This window comes from Microtus ochrogaster, chromosome 1, assembly GCF_000317375.1.
Source record: "Microtus ochrogaster isolate Prairie Vole_2 chromosome 1, MicOch1.0, whole genome shotgun sequence".
NCBI classification, from domain to species: Eukaryota; Metazoa; Chordata; class Mammalia; order Rodentia; family Cricetidae; genus Microtus; species Microtus ochrogaster.
Genome location: NC_022009.1, coordinates 22,791,856 through 22,809,719, shown reverse-complemented (window position 1 = coordinate 22,809,719; position 17,864 = coordinate 22,791,856). Strand labels below are relative to the sequence as shown.

General features: G+C 41.6%; 2 protein-coding genes across 6 annotated transcripts in view; one reads left to right on the top strand and one right to left on the bottom strand.

Annotated features, from left to right (window-relative positions):
• Positions 1–1,984: 1,984 nt before the first annotated feature.
• On the bottom strand, positions 1,985–14,312 carry Fcf1 (FCF1, rRNA-processing protein). The gene is made up of 8 exons (XM_005343354.2): positions 13,854–14,312; positions 13,521–13,588; positions 11,387–11,458; positions 10,105–10,253; positions 6,437–6,509; positions 5,466–5,553; positions 2,984–3,078; positions 1,985–2,184 (listed from the first exon to the last, which is right to left on the bottom strand). Exons 1-8 carry the CDS (start codon positions 13,854–13,856, stop codon positions 2,136–2,138), a joined length of 597 nt encoding a protein of 198 aa, XP_005343411.1. The 5' UTR covers positions 13,857–14,312; the 3' UTR covers positions 1,985–2,135.
• The window catches only part of Arel1 (apoptosis resistant E3 ubiquitin protein ligase 1), a 51,353-nt gene continuing 47,452 nt past the window's right edge, over positions 13,964–17,864 (top strand). For all 5 annotated transcript variants that reach the window (XM_013346204.1, XM_005343355.2, XM_013346197.1 and 2 more), the window contains exon 1: positions 13,964–14,120. The gene's annotated coding sequence lies outside the window, so the exon portion shown is untranslated. The remainder of the gene's footprint in view (positions 14,121–17,864) is intronic.

Below are 17,864 nucleotides of genomic sequence, written 5' to 3'. Positions count from 1 at the left end.
CTACCACTGCTGCTGACATTCTGACTGTATGGTGCATGTGTTCTGTCAGCTTGAGTGGGGATGCAGTCATACAGGCAATGGACTGATTTGCTTAGTGGAGGAAATTTCAAGACAGGATAGCAATCAGGCTGTGGCATAGTTACTGCTTACCAGAGCCAAAAGATATGAAAAGTATGCAGCTGGAAAAAAGCAAGTCAATCTTAAAGGGAGGCAAGTTTGAAAGCACATATATTGTCAAATAGATTATCCCTATCAAAGAGGAACCTGAAGCCGGGCAGTAGCGGTGCACATCTTTAATCCCAGCCCTTGGGAGGCAAAGGCAGACGGATCTCTGTGAGTTTGAGGCCAGCCTGGTCTACAGAGTGAGTTCTAGGACAGGCTCCAAAGCTACAAAGAACCCCTGTCTCAAGAAAAACAAACAAAAACAAAAAAAAAAAAAACCAAAAATAACAAAAGAGGAACCTGATTTATTGAACTGGAACAATTCAAAAGATGTCTAAGCACAAGACTCTTCTCATCAAAGGCTATATCTTATTAAAGTAAAAATTCATTTAAAAGGACCTCACTATATAGCCCAAGCTAGTGTTGAACCCACAGAGATCCACTTACATCATGTGCTACGATTAAAAGTATGGTCACTGTAACGGTCTGTCCTGTCCCTTTAAGAGATAAGCCATGTCCCCCATCCACTGAGGTCAGCTGGTCTCTCTCTCTCTTTCTCTCTCTCTCTCTCTCTCTCTCTCTCTCTCTCTCTCTCTCTCTCTCGGGAACTTCTGCCTCACTCTTCTTCCCACTTCTCCCCACCTCCCGTTTCTCTCTGCTCTTCTCCCAACTTTCTCTTTCCGTTCCATAACCCACTAAATAAAATACCCACTTCCTCTGCATGGCACACCTACCCACCTCGGTCTCTTACCCACCATGCAGCTCCGTGCCTAGGACCTGATGATCCTCATGGCCCGCAGGCCACTGGGAGGCTCCCTGCCTGGGACTGCTGTGGTCACAGTACCCACGGCCTGCTGCTGCCTGGGGACCTGCGGCATGGTCTCATGGCCCGTTGCCCACTGCCACCACTCAGGGACCTGCAGCGTTTCTGCCACTGTGCCCCTCGGGGATCTGCAGCATTTTACTTAAAACCTAACACTCACCACACCAGGCTTCTCTTTTTTTTTGTTTTTAAAACAAAACTTGTCCTCAACTTGCCTGATATTGTTACCCTAACAATATTTTCTCTAAAATTGTATTTAAAGGTTTGCTAAGTTTGAATAAAATGCCCCTCTTAGGTCCACAGGGAGTATCAATATTATGAGGTGTGGCCTTGTCAGAGGAAGTATGCCACTGGGGGTGGGCTCTGAGGCTTCAGATACTCAAGGCAGGCCCAGTGAGTCTCATTCTCTTCCTGCTGCCTGCTGATCTGGATGTAGAACTCTCAGCTACTTCTTCAGTACCGCATCTGCCTGCACTCTGCCATGCTTCCGTGGTAATAATGAACTAAACCTCTGAAACCATAAACCAGCTGCAATGAAATATTTTCCCTTATAAGAGTTGTCGCTAGGCATGGTGGCGCATGCCTTTAATCCCAGCACTCGGGAGAGGCAGGCAGATCTGAGTGAGTTCGAGGCCAGTCTGGACTACAAATCCAGGACAGCCAGAGCTGCTACACAGAGAAACCCTGTCCTGAACACCCCCTCCCCCACCAAAAAAAAAGAAAAAAAAAGCTGCTGTAGGCATGGTGTCTCTTCACAGCAACAGAACACTTACTAAGACACTAAGTAAATCAAATTATGTGAACACCCCCTGTAGCATCTCACTCATAAAAAGATGCGGTTGGGCTGGAAAGAAGACCCAGTGGTTAAGAATTAAGAGCACTGGCTGGTTTTCCAGAGGACAGTTTAGTTCTCAGACATTCTGTAACTGCAGGGGATCTGAGGCCTCTGGCCCCCAAAGTTACCTGCACTAACATGTACATGCCCACACGCAAACATACATATACACATTTTAATAATATAATTTTTTAAAGATGCAGTTATTTTTAAAACTGAGACAAATGATAAAAAAAAACAACAGAAAGTGTGTTTAATTAACTGACAACAGAGAAAGCTGGTAAAGAAACGCAGGTGAATGTGGTCAGGTAAGAATTAGAACCGAGGAGCTCCATAATCATCTGGCATCCGTTCAATGTTGTACCTGGTCAGGAAGAAAAACAGACACTGTTAAAAGAGGTATGGCACAGAATTCGTCTGAGTCACCCCCACCCTTTACTCTCAAACCTTATCGATGGTAACTATTTTAGAGGGACCGCACAATGAATGGCTTATACCAAAATGCTGACTATATTACCTCGTTCTTCAAAGTCACAACATTGGCAAGGGGCAACTAGGACTTGGGTCCAGGTTAGCCTAAATGAGCCCAAATGCTCTCCCCAAATGGAAAAGCTGGGCACAGTAGTATTTATAGGACAGACATGGGAACATCCAAGAAGAATAAAGAACTGTTTTGTTTATTAAAATAAACATTTAGTTTCCAAGATGAGGTGTTAATAAAATATTCTCTCTCTCTGAGATGGCCTCAAATGCATTGAGTAGCAAGAATGATCTTGAATTTCTGGTGACTATTTCCGCAGTGTTGGGACTATAGGTATTCTACCATGGCCAGTTTTATTCCATGCTGAAGATCAAGCACCCCACAAAAATCTTACAAAAAGGATATTTCTACCTAAAAGGATGAGCTTGACTTAAAATGTTTTATAGAAAGTAATACATGCACTTCAAATAATCTTATTTTACCAATTTGATGTTTGCTTCATTCCTAAATCCTATCTTTATCTTCTGCCTTTATTCTTGCTATTTTGTCTCATTTCTTCAACTTTAGATGTAAACAGGATAGTGTCACTTCTTGGAAATCCTCTCTAACTTTATAACCTGATCTCACTTTAACTGATGACCAACCATGTGCCTCTAGTCACTTTCTAATAGCAACCTCTCACCTATGGTTAGAAATGTACATGATAGGAACTCCAGGGATCTTCCGGATTCTTCGTTTGAGGTCCCGATCAACTGTAGCCACAATGTAGCACTTGTGCTGAAAGAGAAGTCCACTGATGTTTACAAAGGACTCATAGAGTATCTGCACACACAACCACTGAATAGTCCCTCATTTTCACAGTAACTAGCAGAGGGAAGGATGCTAAGACCTAGAAGATAGTTACACAATAACATATGTAAGCTACCTGGCCTCAATGTGGTCTTATGAATCTTGAGGGGAAGAAGGAAAGAAGTGTTTAAGCTGCAAACTGTTTCCTATCTCACGCACAGGACTGCCACAGTTAAGGCAGACAATTCGTTAGTTTTGGGGAAAACGCCCTGACTGACTCCATGTAAATTCCTTATATTGGAGGGCACAGATCTTCCTTCCTTGTGACTTAGAGATATGTTGAAGTTCTTGAGTAGTGTAAGTAGGCAGGTCCTGGGCCAGGAGAAGGACCCTAAGATTAAAAACCCCAGTTTGGCTTAACATTAACTATCAGCTGGAAACTATTTTGTTATAGTTTACTTCATATAAAAATCTCCATTAAGCCAGGTGGTGGGGGCACACGCCTTTAATCCCAGAATTTAGGAGGCAGAGGCAGGCAGATCTCTGTGAGTTTGGGGCCAGCCTGGTCTATAAGAGCTAATTCCAGGACAGGCTCCAAAGCTACAGAGAAACCCTGTCTTGAAGGAAAAAAAGTGTCCATTGAGTTTTATAAAACTTTATCATTGAGGTGGAGGTTGTGCTGAGGATCCATCTATGGATCAAGTTGTTAAAGGGCAGAGTGGTCATTAAATCAAGATGGTCATCTTTAGCAAGGGCCAAGTTCTTCCTCTCTTCATTCTATCCTCTGCAAGTGTCAGACTCTCCCCCTCCCTTCCTGTCTTTCTCGGTGCTGGGGATCAAATCCAGGACCTGATGCAGACCAGGCAGCACTCTAAGACTGAGTAACACCTCCAGCCTGAGAAAGGTTCTTAAGGGTACAACCAATCGCAGATGTCCTGTATTGTTTGATGAGCAGTTCGGAATGGAAGAGCTCAAAAAGTAATTAATCCAGCATATGTGAGAGACAGCACCCTGGGAGATTCTCAGACAAAGAAGACATTTCTGAGTTAGGTATGGTAGGGAGGAACATCATTCCTTCATGGGGTGGAAATGGAACCTTATCTAAGATCCACAGGGTAGTCAAATGTGATATATTATTATAGCTACATGAATTCACTTAAAACATATTATAGGGAATTTGTGGAATATAGATCCAACCATTGTCCCAAATCACATACTAAGTTAATGCAGTTGTTTTTAAGACAGGATCCCACTCTGTAGTCCTGGGTGGCCTAAAACTCATTATATAGATCAAGTTGGCCTTGAACCTTGAACAGAGATCCATTTGCCTCTGCTTCCAATGGGTAAGGGGTTGAGATTTGAAATCAGATTTCTTTCTCAAGCACATGCTCTTCCCATTATGGTCACAGCAGTGTTTTTAGATCTACTTTTTCTTTTTTTTTTTTTTTTGGTTTTTCGAGACAGGGTTTCTCTGTGGTTTTGGAGCCTGTCCTGGAACTAGCTCTGTAGACCAGGCTGGTCTCGAACTCACAGAGATCCGCCTGTCTCTGCCTCCCGAGTGCTGGGATTAAAGGCGTGCGCCACCACTGCCCGGCTAGATCTACTTTTTCAAGTGGTATCGTATCTACGCTGATTATGAACAACTGCTAAATATATATACATATATGCTTTATATATACAAAGATATATATGCACATATTTTTCACACATATATTTCATAAATATATATTTTCATATATGTATACATGAAAAAACCCACCCTAAGTACCTTACTGAACCTTAATATTCAGAAGGTAGGTAATAATCTGTGTCCCCGCTTTTTGGGGGGATTCGCATTGGATAGCTGGAATTGGCTATGTAGACCAGGATGAACTTAAACTTAAGAGGTCTACCTACCTTTGCCTCTTTACCTCACCTAGATTGTGTCTTTTTTCCTTCCAAATACATATATTTGTGTGTGTATGTATGTGTGTGTTTAGTGTATATGTATACAACACGTGTGTGTAGGTGTCTGCAGATGCCAGAAGAAGGCATCAGAACTGGAATTAGAGAAGGTTGTGAGCCACCCGATTTGAGTGTTGGCACCTGAACCTGGGTCCTCAGCAAGAGCAAGTACTCTTGATCACTGAAACACCACCTCTTTAGCTCCAGCTTGCCATATTTTTTTTCCCCCTTTTTTTTTTGTTTTAGTTTTTCGAGAAAAGTTTTTCTGTGTAACTTTGGCTGTCCTGAACCTTGCTCTGTAGATCAGGCTGACCCCAAACTCACAGAGATCGACCTGCCTCTGCTTCCCAGGTGCTGGGATTAAAGGAGTGCACCACCACTGCCCAGGTTTTTTTAAGCACAAAGTAAACATCTAAAAGCGATGCTGATACCTGAGTGACTCTCTGTACCAAGCAGTCATCAGCATAGGTTCCTTTGTGTGTGCACGGAAGTCGGTCAAATCGTGGATCCTTGGCGATTCTACAGGATTGTAAAAGTGAATTAAAGAAAACGTTCTCCATCCAACCAGTAAACCAAAGGTAACAAATCTACGTGGGCATTATGAGGTACCCTCTGGCCTCCGAAGCTTATGTTTTCATCTTATGAGGAAGGAAATTACAATCAGGAGCTGAGAGCGATCGAGCTCGTTTACTATACAAACTCTAGGGCGTTTGTATTTCTGTTTACAAAAGAGGAAAAGAGATTCAGACATTAATTTGCTCAAACCTACAGAATTAAGAAATTACAGGATTGAAAATCAAATCCATTTTAGGAAGTTGTCTTACACAAATATACTGCAAGGTAGGCACAAAAGGATGATCATGATGGCAGGGCCCATCAACAATATGAAGGCTCAATATATTTTCCTATGCCTGTCTGTTTACAAAAGAGAGAGGGAGAGAGAGAGAGAATTGAAGGTACGAATATAGGAGAACCTTTGCTCACCTGCTGAATAACAGGCTAGTTAGTGAACTCTATGTGTGGGTATGTGGGTGTAAGATCCAGTAAAAAAAGAAAAGAGATGAGTTTTCCTGGAACTTTCTAGATTTGCATTTACATAGGAAGTGACCTGTGAAAAAATTTCACTATTCCTTTTCAGCTGTCATTCTTGTATGAGAACAAGCAGTGTGACGTGGAGAAAGAGTTACAGGCAGTTTTGAGTGTCCAATATGGGTAGCAAGAACTGGGCTGAGGTCCTCTGGAAAAGCAGCAATGTTCTTAACTACTCTGCTATCTCTCCAGCCTCTTTTATTTTATTATTATAATTTTTTTTGTTTAAACTAACTGGTCAGGAAATCGTTGACTAGCAACGAGACGAGGTGTTCTGAAGTACCTTCAGTGTACTAGACTATGTCCTTCCTACCTCAGTGCCACTCGGTACTTCTGGCCCAATTTCTCAATTTCAGCCATCACACAATCAGTTATACAAGGGATACCTGTGAGGAACAAATAAACACAGCATAAAAATTAGTAACAGAACTTATAAAGATATCCGCTGAAATATATTTATTTCAGTCTGTAAAAATCCTGCAGACTTCTGCAATGACAGCAGACTAAATCTACTGAAACAGTCATTAAGAACTAAAAGAAGAGTCAGGTATGTTGACAAAGGCTTGTGATCCTAGCTGCTCTGGATGCTGATACAGGAGGATTAAAAGTCCAAGGCCTGCAAGGACTAGAAGGAGCTCAAGGCCATCCTGGGCAATTTGGTGAGACCCTGTCTCAAAACAAAAAGTAAAAGTGGGCTGGCTAATAGCTCAGCGATACATGCTGGCCTAACATTCAGGAGGTCCAAAGTTCAATCCTCAAAACATGGGGGCTTGGATGGCAGATGGGAGAGATGCACATCTATAATCTGAGAATTTCATAGGTAGAGGCAGAAGAGTCAGTAGCCCAAGGTCATCCTGAGCTACACAATGAACTCTTAGCCAGCACAGACTACATGAGATCCTGTCTTAAGACAACAAACTCCTCCCCATACATCTATATATATGTGTGTGTGTGTGTGAATAAATATATATGAATATATATATTTTATATTAAACAGAATACTATGTAGCTTAAAAGGATGACACCATCTACATATACAAACAAAGTAAAGTTTATTATTTAATGCAAAAACCAAGAACAGGCAGCTAAAATGTGACCTCTACACACAGTACGCATGATCAGACATCAAACAGTATGTGCTATGTGATCCTTGACAGCATCATGCTGAATGAAAGAGAGTCACATCAGAGGCTCTATATGTATGAAATGCCCAAAACAGGCAAATCTATACAAACAGAACTAGATTAATGTCACTTAGGGGGAGGGAAAATGAGGAGCACTGCCCATTGTGGGGCGTAATAACTGACGATACTGGAGGTTCTTGGAGCATACTTCCCTACTCCACTACAGGCCCCATGCTCTCAGGGTTTTACTGTGAAATTAGTCTTCAAGCACATATGGCCTTCTGGTTCCATAACCATCTAATTTCATTGACCTAGCATTCTCTTCATTTAAATTTACTTTTAGTTTCTCCTCCCTTGTCTTTCAAAAGCATTACTATATATTTAAAATTTTAAATTATCCGAGTGGTGGTATATGCACTTTTAAGTCCAGCACTAGGGAGACAGAAGCAAGCAGATCTCTGTGAGTTCGAGGCCAGCCTGGTCTATAAGAGCTAGTTCCAGGACAGGAACCAAAGCTACAGAGAAACCCTGCCTTGAAGGAATCTTGTCCCTCCTTCCAAAATGTGGGCTCCTGGGCTCAAACTCAGGAGGTTTGGTGGAAAGTGCCTTTACCTGATGAGCCATCTTGCTGGCCTTAGTATACTTAATTTTTTTAGTAATCTTTTTTAGTATTTATCTAACGTGTATGAATGTTTTGCCTATATATATATGTGCAATCATGCACATGCCTGGTGCCTGTGGAGTCAGATTGAGGACTTGGAATCATTGTAAGCCACCATATGGGTCCTGGGCACTAAACCTAGGTCCTCTGCAAGAATAACAAATGCTCTTAACTGCTGAGCCATCTGTCCAGCACAACCTGCCACTCCCAGCAGTTTTATTAAAAAAAAAAAAATAAAAAATAAAAAATTTTTTTTGGTTGAATAGCCCATCTCCTATTAGACTTAAAATGTCTACCATCCACACTGAAAATAGGTATGCTGTTGCCTGGGCTTGCCTATTTACTTATTTCTTTACTTACGCATGCAGAGAGGATTTAGTGTGATTCTTGGAGGCCTAGGACTTTCTGCAGTGTGGTGGGGCAGAGCTGGAGAGCAAACCCAGGGATCATATGCACACCATGCCAGTGCTACACTCAGCTCCACTTCCCGTTCCCTTTCCTTCGGCTGAGGTTTCTTTGGTTTTGTGTTTTAGTATGTGTGGTACTGGGTATTAGACATGGGGCATCACACGTGCTGGGCAAACACCCTACTACTGAGCTATATTTCTGCTCTGGATTTTATAAAATGTAAATAAGAACTAGCTTTAGCTTAAAGTCACCAGTCATGATGTGGGATGTCCTTTTGTATATGTGTTGCTTTTATTGGTTGATGAATAAAGCTTTTTGGGCCAATGGCTTAGCAGAGTAAAGCCAGGCAGAAAATCTGAACGTAGATAAGAGAGTAGGCAGAGTCAGGGAAACGCCATGTAGCTGCTAAAAGGAGGACACCGCCGGAAGCTTAAGCCCTATGGTGATACAGATTAATAGAAATGGGTTAATTTAAGATGTTAGAGCTAGGTAGGAATAGGCCTAAGCTGTTGCTGTAATTAATGCAGTTTTTCTGTGAGTACTTGGGTTAGATGACCAGGAAATGAATGAGCAATCTCCGTTTACAAATAAGCAACACATATACAGAGGGACATCCCACATCACAGTCACATTAACCACTAAGCAGGACGTCTCTGCTCTAGGCGTGAAAATCTCAGGACGGTCTTTCGGCATAGGGATGCACTGTGTACAATGAGCTCCTGGATAACTTTACCACCATCCCATATTCGCACTGCTGCTTCACCTGCTCCGCAGATGGAGACGTGTCTCTCGAGCCTGTAACCAAACTCTCCAACCACAGTCATGTATGCCTGTAGTATCCTTTTGAAAAAGTACCAGTATGAATGTCATTTGTCCTTTTAGCAAAAAACAAACAAACAAAAAAACCCTATGAATAGAAACCCATCAATTATAAAATGTAACTGATCTTGTTTTTGTTGTTGCTTTTCAAGACAGGGTTTCTCTGTGTAGCTCTGGCTGTCCTGGCTGTCTGGTTTGAGACCAGATGGGCCTCGAACTCAGAGATCCGCCAGAGATCTGCTGGCTTCTGCCTCCCAGGTGCTGGGATTAAAGTCGTGTGCCACCACCAGGCTTCTTCTTCTTGTTTGGCAGTGCTGGGGACTTGGCTTCTCAATGCTAGGAAGGCTCCACTGAACCACTGAGCTACCTCCCTAAACCAAAAATGTAATATACCTATTAGGAGCTGTTCTCTTGGATATGGCTTATGTTTTCTTTTTCCTACTCAGGATTACAAGTACAAAGGAGTACCTAAATAAATAAGAGACTCTGTAACTGGCAAATTGTACACTGAGGTAAAACCACCTCAGACCTTTGGCAGCACAAATGAATGCTAACGAACAAATGTGAAAACTGCCCACTATCTGACTTCCGGCCCTGTGACCACAAATGGAAAAGTGTTTTATTGAGCTGCCCTATCGTGGAGTGGGATGGAGAACGCATCCTGCTTCATATAAATGTATATCCCAAAAATAGATTTTCATTTGTTCAAAATTTTAAAATCTAGGCTCAAAATTAATGTATTTAATAATAACAGTCAAAGCATTGTTTTCTAAATTGTGACAACTGAACTATTCCTAGTCAAGTATGCATTAGATCTCAATTTATTGAAAACTGACAGTGCTGGGTTTATTGAAATTCATAATCCTGGTAGTTCATTCATTGAGATCCTCACTTCCTTTCTTTCATGTATTTAGATCAATATGATTATTCTGTTCAGATGTCATAGAAACATAAAAGTACGATACTCACACTTGGCGTACAGACAGTCCATCATGGACTGCACTAAGTCGAGTTTGGCTTTGATGGAAAAGTTGATGAAGTTGGTATCAACAAGGATGTGGTACGGTGGACCCAGCTGTGTATTGTACTGGAAGAACAAGCAGGAAGGATGTTGGGGGCTGGAAGGAAAAAGAAAGTAAGATCACAAGCTCAAGTCTGTATCAATAATTTTGATGTTAATGAAACCAAAAATGAAGTTATCTCCTTGAGAAAGTTCATTCAGGCAACTGTCCCTTCCCCTAGTTCATTGCAAGTCAGAGTTTAAAAGAAGTCAGGAAAGGGCCTGAAGAAGTGGCTCGGCAGTTAAAAGTATGTCCCAGTGCTCTTGTGGGGGCCCGAATTCAGTTTCTACAACTGACATTGGGTTTTCATAACTGCCTATGATTCCAGCTTCAGGAGACCCTATGCCGCTAAGTGCCACAGACACCCAAACTCATGAGCACATGCCCGTATACAGACACACATGTCCTTACACAAACACACACCACACATAGCTATAAAAAAAAAAAAAAAAGGAATCTTTAAAAAAGAAGTTAACCAAATGTTAATATCAGGCTCACTGAAAAGCTGTGACACGACTTCAAAACCATGATTACTCCAAACCTGGTTTCTCCTTGATCAGGACGGCTACGGGGCACAAAGAGGCTGACGGTAGTTATCAGGATAGAATCAACACTACCGCAAGTCTGCCATTCTCAAAATCCTAATACTTGTATGGAATGTAAACGATTGTTTAGCATTTGGATCACATATTATAGCAGAGCCTGTCGCTCACCTAAAAATCCATGATCTTCAAACAATGCTGTGTGAACCAGTATCTATGTGACAATATAGCCTCTGTGAACCCAGAGCAAAATACGAAAGATGTGGTAAGATTTTTTCATAAAGTTAAATATACTAACATTAAAGGAATGACTTTCATCCAGAATATATAACTTTACCAATATAGTCTCTCTTTTGTGAAATTTTTTAGTGTGGCCATTACTTAAGAAATTTTTTTTTTGAAAGAAAAAAAAATTTTTCCCCAGTGCCATAGGGGAAAACTTAGCGCCCCATGGGATACAGAGACCCCCAAAGCACTGACATCAGTATATCCTATCAATACCTCTTTCATTTGTGTGTGTGTAGAACCTGCTAGAAAATCACCATCTGACTGGTAAATCACTCAGCTCACAGGAAGCCTGAACTCTAACGGAGCCATGGGTTAGGATCTCTTTACTTTAATGAGAACTTGACGTTCGTTCATACTCACACTTCTCTTTCCTTCAGCGCACTGGGATCTTTCTTCTCTTTCTTTTTAGGCTTTAATCTATCCTTTTCTTTACTGTAAAAAAGTAAATCCGGAGAAGAGGAAAAATGATATAGTGAAAATTTCATCGGGAAGTCCCAGCTTGCTGGGGACGTCACTCAGTGGTAGAGCACCAGATGTACGTATGAAGCTCTGGGCTCAATCCCTATCACTTCCAAGTTCCAGTCCAATATCTTTCCTTTCTCTTTTATTCCTTCAAGGCATCAAAGCAATCCAGTTTTGTGCCTGTGATGCTAATATCAACATACACTTTGACAGCAAGTAACTGTAGGAGGAAGGGGCTTAAAAATATAAAAATTAGCCGGGCGATGGTAGCGCACGCCTTTAATCCCAGCACTCAGGAGGCAGAGGCAGGCGGATCTCTGTGAGTTCGAGATCAGCCTGGTCTACAGAGCTAGTTCCAGGACAGGCTCCAAAGCCACAGAGAAACCCTGTCTCAAAAAACAAAAAAAAAAAAAAAAAAAAAAAAAAAATATATATATATATATTAATCAATAAGGTCAAAAAACTCAAAAAAATGTTAATGAGTAAATTCTAATTACACATTAACTTTTTCCTTAATATTTATCAGCGATTAATTCCAAGAGAGTAATAGAGGTTTATTATGATAAAAGACATAAGAAACTTACTATGTATAATTAATATATGCTAATAAAAATCTACTTATAAGAGGCTCTGAAGAGGTTCACACTACTTTCTGAATACTTCTGAATATCCCAAGCTGGACCTGATAGCCTTCCCAGCACCAGGGAGGTAGACAGATTTCTATGAATTTGAAGTCTGGTCTGTATTGTAAATTCCAGGACAGCCAAGGCTACATAGTGACACCCTGTCTCAAAAAGCAACAAAAACAAAACAAAACAAAAACCTCAGATAACCAGTATGGGGCAAAATTTTCCCACATTCCTTATAAAGGCCTGAGACATAACACACATATAAAACTCTTAACCACAAAGAAATTATCAGCGGGACATCATTCCTTAAAAATATACAATAAAAGTTCACATCAGAAGCTGAGAATAACAGTTCTGAAGGCTTTAACGATCATTCTCTTGTTCTAAGAAATCATTCTCTTGTTCTAAGACTCTTAAAACACAACAAAGGGGGCTGGAGAGATGGCTCAGAGGTTAAGAGCGTTGCCTGCTCTTCCAAAGGTCCTGAGTTCAATTCCCAGCAACCACATGGTGGCTCACAACCATCTGTAATGGGGTCTTGTGCCCTCTTCTGGCCTGCAGGCATACACATGGACAGAATATTGTATACATAATAAATAAATAAATATTTAAAAAAAAACACAACAAAGGCCGGTTTTTATTTAAAAACTGTTCATCCTGTCTTTACTGATGTAGGGAAACTGATTGGATCTTCTTTATCATGGGAAATTATCACTCTAGTTTCTTCTAACATTTTGAAATTTTTTCTTTCTTTTTTAAAATTATTTATTTATTTTGGTTTTTAGAGACAGGGTTTCTCTGTAGCTTTTTTTTTTTAAATATTTTCATGGTTTATTTAACTTTATTTTATGTGCATTGCTGTGAAGTGTCAGATCCCCTGGAACTGATCTTCAGACAGTTGTGAGCTGCCATGTGGGTGCTGGGAATTGAACCCGGGTCCTCTGGAAGAGCAGTCAGTGCTCTTAACCACTGAGCCATCTCTCCAGCCCCTCTCTGTAGCTTTGGTGCCTGTTCTGGAACTCATTCTGTAGACCTGGCTGGCCACAAACTCACAGAGATCCGCCTGCCTCTGCCTCCCAAGTGCCGGGATTAAAGGCGTGCACACCGCCTGCCTAACATTTTGAATTTTTGTAATTTATAAAATGGATGTATCTTGGGGTTTTCCCTTCTCCCTTTGAAACTTGGGTGTCAGAAATTGGAAAATGAAGACAAGCATGGTGGGACCCCATCGGCTTTTATACAGTGACACCATCCTCCCCACCCTCTAGAACGAGTGACTATAATTCCATGCAATATAGACCTAAGACATAATAAGCAAAACAAAAACAAGTTTTACTACTTAGCTCATTGTGATTTCTGTATCTCTGATCAGTTTAAGAAATCAGTTGATTCTGGCCACTCACAGTCTCTCATCTCTGAGACTAAGCATTCGCTTCATGGTCGCATATCTTCTTGTTTTCTTTTGCTTCCCCTTGAAAAGGAAATTTTCGAGTTAAAAGAGCTGGAAACAGTGCATCCTTTAAAGTATCCTTCGCCTATTTTTCTTGCCGCTTCTCCCTTTATGCAAACACAAGCCAGACCCTTCCCCACTCTGTAAAACATAGGTTCCTTCGAGCTAAGACCACAATGGACAAAACAAAACACAAGGGAAGCTCCGAGGCTACATCTGGCCACGCGCTGAGCTCCCATATACCAGCAAAGCCCTCCGACAAAGTTCCTTCTCCCACTCTCCTCACCATGTTCACGCTGCACTCCTGTTTCTTCCGGAATCACTTACTGCGCAACACTTTAACGTCATCCATGTACTGCTTCCGGCAAAGGTCAACCCGGAGGCGGAAGTCACTTTGGGAAACGGAAAACCTCCGAACCGGCTTTTAACGCCGGTTGAGATCGAGACTGGGGAGTTTTGGGGGGCGGGTGGAGAGCAGGTTCTGTGCTGGATGCGGCCCCTGCCTCCCCGGACCCTAAAGCTAGGACTTGGCCACGCTGCAGCCCCAGTTCGGGTAACGTTTCCCTTCACGCCCCAACCGGAGACAGAGCCTAGCCTAGCCGCAGGCACCAGAGTTCCAGAAGGAGAGCTAGAGAGTGGGACGGAGGACAGCGGGGTCAGAATCCTGGGCTGCCCAGTAGTTTGCAAATACATTCTGTTTATCCTCCGGCGTACCGGGGCTCTGTAGTTCAGCCCGGGGGCTCTGGTTATTGCTTGGTTTTCCTCGTCGGCACAGTACTTCGTGAGGCTGGGTGGACGATTCTTCAGGAAGAGAGGGATGTAACAGCGCTTAAGGACACCCCCATCCTGTCTGTGTGTGTGTGTGTGTGTGTGTGTGTGTGTGTGTGTGTACTTGTACGTACAAGCACGAGCGTGCAGGTGCATTCTGAGCAGAAGTCAGAAGAAGCTTGTTGTCTTTATCTTTCTCTCCACTTTTTGTTTTGTTTTAAGAGTATCTCACCGAATCTGAAACATTCCCTCCTTTCCCCGTTTTTCGCTAGACTGTCTGGCTAGAAAGCCCCAGAGATAACTCCTGTCTCTGCCTCACAGCACTGGGATGACAGACACTCGCCACTACCCAGGCTTGTTTTCTGTCCAAGTCCTGGGTATCCAGACTGAGGTTTTGCTTGTTTTGCAAGCACTTAATTCACTGAGCCTACCTACTTCCCCAGTCGCAGCGACCTTCTGTCGATGGTCACAGGAAGACAGGGGCATAAGCTTGTTTGTGCAGCTAGTACTTACCACGCCTCGAATATGTTGGGGGAACCATAGATATTTGTTATGAAGCCTGCTATGCCGTCCTTAACGGGAGAGGGAGGATTTGTGAGAAGGAGAAAGATAACTTCTGGGGTGTCCGTTTTTGTTTTCTGGTTTTTGCTTTTAGAACCTGCTATGTTTCCTAGTTATTCTTACCCATTTGGAGAGATTTCTTTTACTTCTCGAAAGTCTGTTGAAAGCCAGGGACAGTTTTTCTGAAAATGGCTGTGTGTGTGCATGCACACACACTTTGTCATGCTGCTTATGCGACTTCTAGACTATGTAAACATCATTTCCTTGGCACTTTGACCTCCATAGTACCCCCCCCCCCATATCTTTTTTTCTTTCTGATGTTGAAGCTGTGGCCTAGATGTTCAGAGGTCCGTTTGGTTTTAAAAGCTTGTGTTTTTCTTAGTGCGTGATGATGACCTAGTGTTACTGGGTTAAAAAGGTGTTCACGTTATAACAATGCAATGGTTATTGAATTCTGGAGTTTGATTGACTTCAGTTTAAACCCTTTTATGTTGCTTGCTTGCAGTGTATTACTTTGGGCCATCAGTTGGTGCCTCTGTTTCTTCATCTGAAAGCTAAGATAATCATCATAGTACATAGTATGGGGATGCCACCAGGACTTGTGTTTTCATACTCTTTAAGTCCCTAGAAAGCTTACCATTAAATAACTCTTTTAGCTGGGCAGTGGCTCAGGCCTTTAATCTCAGCACTCGAGAGGCAGAGGCAGACGGATCTCTGTGAGTTCGAGGCCAGCCTGGTCTATAAAGTGAGTTCCAGGACAGCCAGGACTGTTACACAGAGAAATCCTGTCTCAAAAAACAAACAAAACAACACAAAAAAGAAACTCTTTTTAAGTGTTCTCAGTCATTTCATGTCATGGTTTTCCAACTTGAAATGTTATGCCACTTATATGTTAATATATTTGTACTATTTTGAAACTTGAGCATATTGGTAAACCTCAGAAAACTTATTAAAATTTCAGGTCTTTATAATGGATCATTTTTGAGTTGATTTGGATATAGAACTGGTGTCCTTCCTTCTGTTCTTTTAGCCACACATTGCATTCAGATCTCTTTATAGTTCACATTATCTGTTTGTAGCAAATTTTTGGTGTTGAAATAGTTTAATTATTGACACATCTTTAGAGATTGTCCGTACCTCTTGCTTTACCCCCTGGAAATTACATCTCATCTTTTCAGAACAGTTTGCCTCTGCCCAGTTGTAATTCATGGGTAGAGTTAGCAGCAGCCACATTTTTTTTTAATTGAAACATGTTAGTGATTAGGCATTTAGCCTTTAAAGTAAACATGGTCAGTTTTTGTTTTTAAACCTATGGAGATTGATTAGAAGTGTGCGTGTGCGCGTGCGTGCCTGTGTGTGCAAGGGCCTGTGTGTGCTTATTGAGAGCACTTGAAGAGAAAATTGCAGTTAGTTAAATAGTAATTTGCATGTAAATGCAGGCCCTGACAGAAAAACCCTTTCCTCTCAGTGTGAAATCCATGAACTGTTTTTTTTTTCTTTCTTATTTCACACTAAAGTGGTTTGCAGTTTCTCTTCTGAGAACTTTCTGATCCCTTGATTGTTAATACTTGACAGGAAGCTAAATTAGTGTAGGAACGCTGTGGGGGTGGACACAGTCAGACAAGTGTTTCTGCTGCATTGTAATTTTGTCATGATCCGAGACTCTTTAAGCCTGCGGTTAAAGCACTCAGCTATTATATAGCACTCTTCTAGAGGTATGGAAAGAGGGATGGTTTTGACTCTGTTGGGTGGGAGCAGAATGGAATTACTTTTGACTGCACTCCTGTGAGGAAAAGAATGATTTTAGTCCTTCTCGGTGGTTCAGAGGGCCCTTGTGTATTTTTCTGCATACTGAAGAGAAAGAATCTATGAAGCCGTTGAGTCCACAGTTTGAATACTTAATTGGATTTGAATTTTATTCTTCTCACTCATTGGTCTAAAAAGATGTTTAATAAAATTATGGCTGGTGGAAGAGTCCCTAGAGAAAGTCTTGTATTTTGAGTTTATTTAGAGACATGATTTCTAGCTTCAAACACAGTTTTACACTTACTCTTATGGTTCATATGTTGTTTCCCCAACAAACATTTGTTGCTGTCCGTTACTTTTTTTTTTTTTTTTTTTTGGTTTTTCGAGACAGGGTTTCTCTGTAGCTTTGGTGCCTGTCCAGGAACTAGCTCTTGTAGACCAGGCTGGCCTTGAATTCCCAGAGATCCGCCTGCCTCTGCCTCCCCCGAGTGCTGGGATTAAAGGCGTGCGCCACCACTGCCCGGCTTGTCCGTTACTTTTTAATTTAATTTGACTACCTTTAAATAAAGTAGCAGGGCTGGAGAGATGACTTTGTGGTTAACAGCCCTGGCGGCTGTCCCAGTGCCGAATTTGATTCTCAACACCCAGATCTGACAGCTCACAACTGCTGTAACTTTAGCTCCAGGGGATTTGACACCTTGTGGCCTTCATGGGCTCTTGGGATTGTTTGAAAACAAATACACACACACACACACACAGAGCATACACATAAAATAAAATTTAATGCATCATGTTCTCCTAGGTCTTGGTGTTGCATTGGTTTGTATGACACTTCAGAGGTATATTACTACTATGTATTTATTCACAGGGCATTTATTCAGAGCCCATTCTGTCCCAGACAGTATGCTAGCTACTCTAAAACACTCAGGCTCTATTGAAGAATGACTTGTAAATAGGTAAATATTATGGGATATGGTCAGCTAGAGGTATATAAATTCAAATATTTTGAAGAAATTATTGCATGTGTTCATCTTCCTGGAAGGGTCTTGGTTAGAGTATTGTATAATATTTAATTACTACAATCAACATAGCACGAATACCTGCTTCTGGCCTCCAAGGGTACCCAGGTATACAGGTAGGGCATATACATACATGCAGGTAAAACACTCACACATATAAAATAAAAATAAATACATATTTTTTTGCTATTTTTTTTTTTTTT

Coding starts and splice junctions, on each gene's coding strand:
- Fcf1 (XM_005343354.2), bottom strand. Junction 3,079..5,465: donor TGGTACAGAGAGTCACTCAG/GTATCAGCATCG, acceptor CTTCTCTTTCAG/CACAAGTGCTACATTGTGGC. Junction 2,185..2,983: donor ATGTACATTTCTAACCATAG/GTGAGAGGTTGC, acceptor CTTCCTGACCAG/GTACAACATTGAACGGATGC.